General features: G+C 33.5%; 1 protein-coding gene across 1 annotated transcript; it reads right to left on the reverse strand.

Moving 5' to 3' along the window:
* Positions 1-1,681: 1,681 nt before the first annotated feature.
* Positions 1,682-2,989, reverse strand: LOC104736512 (protein OXIDATIVE STRESS 3 LIKE 4). Its single transcript, XM_010456516.2, has 2 exons — positions 2,295-2,989; positions 1,682-2,201 (listed from the first exon to the last, which is right to left on the reverse strand). Exons 1-2 carry the CDS (start codon positions 2,642-2,644, stop codon positions 1,787-1,789), a joined length of 765 nt encoding a protein of 254 aa, XP_010454818.1. The 5' UTR covers positions 2,645-2,989; the 3' UTR covers positions 1,682-1,786.
* Between the last annotated feature and the right edge of the window lie 3,011 nt (positions 2,990-6,000).

A 6,000-nucleotide genomic window follows, 5' to 3' on the forward strand; every position in this document is an offset into this window, starting at 1 on the left:
CAAATAACCGACCGAAACCGAACCGAAAAAAACCAAACCGAACCGAACCGAAATTCTTCAAATACCCGAATGGTTAGTAAAAATCTATATCCAAACTAACTGAAACCGAACCGAACCGAACCGACAATTAAATGGTTAACCGAAATATCCGAAAACCTAGAAGATATCAAATATTATATACTTAATATTATGCAAAACTATAAAATAAACTTAAAATATAAATTATTTCTAGATTCAAAACAATTAAATATTTTAAATAATCAATATATGTAAATGTTATTATTTTGAATTTACAAAGTTAAATACTATTTTGTAAAATTGAATCCATATTTTTCCCTTTTTTGTATTTTTGTTATTGTATATTTGGTTAATTTTGGTTATATTCGGTTAGTTTTGGTTATATTTGGTTTATTTGGTTAATGTTAATATAATTTATGTTAGTTATGGTTATTTATTTAAATAACCAAACCGAAACCGAACCGAAAGAAACCGAACCGAACCGAACCGAAATTTCAAAAATATCCAAATGGTTACTATATTACTATATCCAAAATAACCGAAACCGAATACAACCGAACCGAAACCGAATGGTTAACCGAATGCCCAGGCCTACTCATGAGTCATAAAACTGACTTGACTATTTGCGATTAAATTTGAGTTAATCCGATTTTGTAAAGTAGCATGAATAACATAAGATATATTCATTTTCCAATAAATAATATTAATAAGTATATATTATATCAGTCACAAAATTTTTAAAACAAAAATAATTTACACAATAACATTATTTTTACTAACAATTATGTAATCTCTGATTAAATTAATAAAGTAAAGTAAGATGTTACAAAAAACGATATTTTTACTAAATTTTTTTATTTTAATGTAATTTAAACTACTTGCGTTATTCCTAAATGCTATAAATAACATGATACATTTTTTTCCAAAAAAATAAAATACTTGGAAGTAATACATTCTTTTGATAACTCCGTATCTCTTACCACACGAACAAAAAAATTCAGACACCGAAGATAACTAAATTCTAGTAAAAATATATGTACTCAGTTCTAATAACACAATCATTACCAAATGAAGTTGGTTAAATCTATTATATCCGTTACGACTAGGTATCAAAATCTTCTTTCTCGAAAACTCCGCATCTCTTACCGCAACAACAAAAAATCTTACACCAAAATAACTATGTTACTTACTTACTTACCTATATGTAAAAGAATAATAATATTTACCAAACGAAGTTTTGACCAACTTCATTTTGCTAATGTCATCCAAATATTTTGGACATCATCTACCAAACCAAATAGATAGTTATGCTTAAACTTTCCACATTATTATAAGGTAACAGTACATATTTAAATCAATTAATTTAAAGGGCACTATATTTGGACTTGGGATATTATTGCTCCCACCACAATTAAAAGCTCACTTTTCTAGAAAAAATATATATTAAAAAGAAATATTGACTTGACCTTTCACAATTAAAAAAAAAAAAAAACAATAAAACAAGAGAATCGATGATGAAAAGATTAGAAAAAGGACAACAAACAGATAAGCTAAAAGAAAGGAACAAAATTAAATTAGTCTGATTACTTTTTCTCCCGTCGATTCAAAATTAATTTTGTATCATTAACTTTTAATTTTATCCGAATTAAAACGAAAACATTAATTCGCTCGACGAAAATTAAAATTAATATTTTTCAGAACGAACAAAAAAAAAACTTATGAACAAAGAAAAAAAAAATTTCATCATTGCATTTTGCAATTAAATTAATTATTGATCATCATCATCGTCTTCTTCCTCAATCAGATCTGAAAGTGCGAAACAACTCCGAGACATGTAAGCTCTGTTCTTGAAAGATCCTTTCCTCGCAACAACCTTCTTAACTCTACCACCTCCTCCTTGCTCATCATCCTCACTCGATGATTTATTATTCTCATCAAACCCAGATTCCAGATCTTCCTCATCATCATCATCTTCATCTTCGTTAACTGGTAACAGAGGCATAGATTTAGGGTTTTGCCAAGAATAAAACGATCTCCTTGCTAATTTATTACAGATCTGTAATCTTCTTCTTTTATTCAATGGATTCTCTTGTTTAGCTACTTCTTTCACACTACTACTCCCGATCTCTCCTAAATTCCCAAATGATTTTGATTTCCCTTTGTAATGATTCGATAACCCTCTCCTGCAAGCAACACAACCAAATCAAGAACCCTAAAAAAAAAAAAAGATACGATTTTTTAAGGAAACAGAGGAATGAAAATGAAAGAAGTTTTACTTTGAGGGGAGAGAATCTTCAAGAGAGCTCATTGAAGCTAACCCACGAAGCCCTAGTTCATTAGAAGAAACGTCATCGTTTTGGCTTTGTTCATCATCATCGTCGTCGTCGTCGTCTTCTTCGCTATCTCCAGGTGTTCCGATTGATGAACTATCAGATGAGTAATCAGCGGTTTGTCCTGACCAGATTCTACTTCCTGGACGGCTTAGACTACCAGATTCTTCTTCGTTTGCTGTCTCGAAAGAGGATGAAGAAGACGAAGCTTTCTCCCTCGTCGTCGCCGAGGTCGGTAGATCGGTTCCGTATTGAGAGACTTCGATGGAGAACGTTGGTTTAGCCATCAACTCCATACAAGTAACCGTACTTGTTCAGATCACAAGACAGATTTGGTCGGACTGTACTACACGGGGTTTTGTATTTCTTTTACTTTTTTTTTTTTCTGAAGTTTCTGTCTCATCAAATCTTTAAAGATCAGGACTCAGCGAATAGTAGAAATCGCCATAGCAGGGACAATAAGAGAGAAGAAGAGAGAGAGAAGGGATAAGGTTTTTTTTTTTTCTTTAAAAATAAAATTAAAATTGAAGGAAGAAGACGATAAGGACGATATAATTGGATAAAATATATATCCTCTTGGCTTTTGGGAAAATTTGATTAAAATAATATGATATTTGTGTATGAGTATGCGTGATTTTGGTAAATTAAACAACTGTAAAACTTAAGGCTTTTTCTAGTTTTTGCTTCTCAACCTCTGTATTTTTGATATTTTTTTATTTGACAAGATTAAAAATAGGAAATGTTTTTATCAAAATGGAAAGAAGTATCTTTTTAGGGTTGCAAAAATAGATACAAAAATATTCAAACTTAGCCGAACTAAAATATACACTTTTGGCAAAAGTCAATACTCAAAACTACTATATAATACAGCATCTGTATCTCTACATGCGGCGTATTTTTATACGTGTAAGTAAAGTAAGTAAATAACATATACGTAAAAAAAAAGATATACGTAGGATGAAATATATATATATATATATATATTTTTATTATAGTTGTTTTAACACTCTTTCAAAATATATGTGATTTGTTATGTATTCTTTGGTGATTTTAATCATATATATATATATTCTAAATATATATGTATTATATAAATAAAATTATATTTAAATTTAGTTTCTTATAATACAATATCATAGCTTAAGAAGATTGCCCGAGTAAATTTCAAAAACTTATGATTTTTTCCTTTATCAAAAATAAAGTTTATTCAATATATATATATATATATATATATATCAAATGCATCATTTGGCTAAATATAATATTTTGGCAATAATTGAAAAATAGTGGCAGAACAAAAACAAAACGAAAGATATATATCTTATTAAACATGCATAAGTCATCTTTGAATTTGGATGAACCAAATGATGTAGAGAGGAATGACGATTACAAACATGACAATCAAAGTTTTAGAATGAGAGTATTCGAAATCTTAACTTTCCCATATCTGCAAGTCTGCGATGATTTCGTTCACACTTCCAACTAAATTCATGGATACATATTTAGAGTAGTTAAATGGTAAAAATGTAACATCCCGGTTTTGTAATTGGGAATTGGGCCGGTTTGTTTTCTTTTCAATCCCATTGAGGCCCAACAAGAGCAAATCACAACGAGAAGGTTTATTTTGTGTAATTGTGTTAACGTGTATACGCTTATATCGCCGCCGTCCTTGTTCAGCAAGAGAGGAGAGCCGATGAACCCTAAAAACACACCAGCAACTTGATCGTTGAGTATTGGAAAGCTTAAGTTGTGTTCTTATTGTTGGTGTTGTTATCGGTAAGAAGGAAACGGTGGAGAGACGTTGTTGTGGTGATGAGACTCGTGGAGGAGAAGCTTACCGTACGGACCCGTGGTTCTCGCTAGTCACCGTCGAACACCTTCATTGGTCAGTTAGCCACCGTGAGTCACCGGATGACCGCCGCTGTCATCGGCGTAGTCGTGGTCCATCGGAGATGTCGTGGTCCATCGGAGATGTCGTTAAGGGTAAGGAAACCTAATTAATTATGTAGCTTGCACAAGAAGCTTCTGTCCTTGTCTTATGATTGGTTGCTTTGTGTTGTTGTTTTATTGTTGAGCGATAAGGACCGCCGCAGATGAGTGCTAACGCCGTGTAACCAGTCCGCCGAGATCTAGTGTTGTTGAGAAAGGTAATCGGCTGCACCTCGTCTCGTGTTGTTGTTGTTCTTGTTGTTCGTTCTTTGCTAAACCAAGAGATTCACGTCCACAACCGAAACTTGATTATTAAACGTACGTGCATGAGTTGATTTGTGTTGTTGTGCATGGTTACGTGTGTTGGACCGTGATGTTGGTTAGTTTAATATTGTAGTTGTAATCGGTTAGTGTGGCTGGTTTAGGAAGTGATATTAATATGGGAGCATGCGATCGTGGAATGAATGGTGGTGTTGTGAATAATTTAGATTGTTGGTTTGATTTAATTATTAAACTAAATCTAGTTAATTATTGTAAAATAATAGCACAATTAAATCGGGTTTGGGTTATTAGATTAAATCATGGATTATTATTGGAACATAATCTTTGATTGTTAATCTAAAAACATTGTAGATTAAGATCGTTGTTGGATTGGAATTCTATCGTTGCTGGCTTTTGCTTGAGAATCAACCAATTTGTTAAGGTGAGGACTAGTTGGTGTCTTCTACATGTTCAGATGCGTTTGGATAGTTTCTTAGTTTAAGGTTAAGCTGAGTATACCTATATGTTACATAGTATATAAGTAACGTATATTTGTATGAGTGTATATCTTATTTATACGTATATGAATCTATATTTATTATAATATATAAGAACTAGAATAAATATGAGAATAGAAAATGAATGTGTATTGATTGAAATTGATGTGGTTGCGTGAATGCATGTTATGTTGTGGTAAAATAAATGCTTGTGTGTGAGGAGATAAGGTGCTAAGGCACATAGATGCGGGTGAGCCGCAGAGAGTCCTACAAGGAGAATTCCTTGTAGTTGTGTGGTGGTCTACGGGCGCAGAATGCGGGTAGATCAGGATGGCTGACGAGCCGACGTGTGTGCAGTGCTAGGAACAAGTGCAAGAGGCGCTTGGGATCCGTAAGCATGAGCCCGAGTGATTGATGCTAGGACGAAGTGCAAGAGGCATGGAGGTTCCGTAAGCATGGTGCATGAAGTAGTGCGAAAGCATGAGGGATCTGATAATGCACGAGGATAGCGTGTGTTGACACGTTGTATCCGACCCGTCTATAGGGCGGTTATGGGACGTAGTTCCATTTGTGTGATGTGTGCGTATGTTTGTGTGTCACAGTTTTTAGGACACAGTGATTGCTGCTTGGCTTAGGTTTAGACTTGGTGATTGTCTAAGCGTGTTTGGGTGTGGAGACTTCGGGAGCCCTGAGGCTTTCCCTCACTGAGTAATTATCAATTGCTTATTCCTCTCTCTTTTGCAGGTTGGTTAAGTTAAGAGTTCGTTTGCATTGTTTGCTGGTGGTTTTGCATTTAAAGAGCGTTTTGGGCCAGCCAGGGAGTCAACCCGTTAACCAGTTCCGGGTATCAAGTTCGGGTATTACAAAAAAAGTGTAAATTGATCTTGATATGGTTATAAATAACCAAATAATCTGGTTGAATTGTTGAATCTATACGAATTTATAGTGATTTCGGCTGAATTTTA

Source organism: Camelina sativa, chromosome 13 (assembly GCF_030686135.1).
Source record: "Camelina sativa cultivar CO46 ecotype springtype chromosome 13, ASM3068613v1".
Lineage (NCBI taxonomy): Eukaryota > Viridiplantae > Streptophyta > Magnoliopsida > Brassicales > Brassicaceae > Camelina > Camelina sativa.

What these genes read in the sequence shown, in the direction of transcription:
- LOC104736512 (XM_010456516.2), bottom strand. Translation starts at nt 2,644, where the DNA reads ATGGAGTTGATGGCTAAACCAACGTTCTCCATCGAAGTCTCTCAATAC. An exon ending in GAAGATTCTCTCCCCTCAAA is followed by an intron (nt 2,202 to 2,294) that starts GTAAAACTTCTT and finishes TGTTGCTTGCAG; the next exon opens with GAGAGGGTTATCGAATCATT.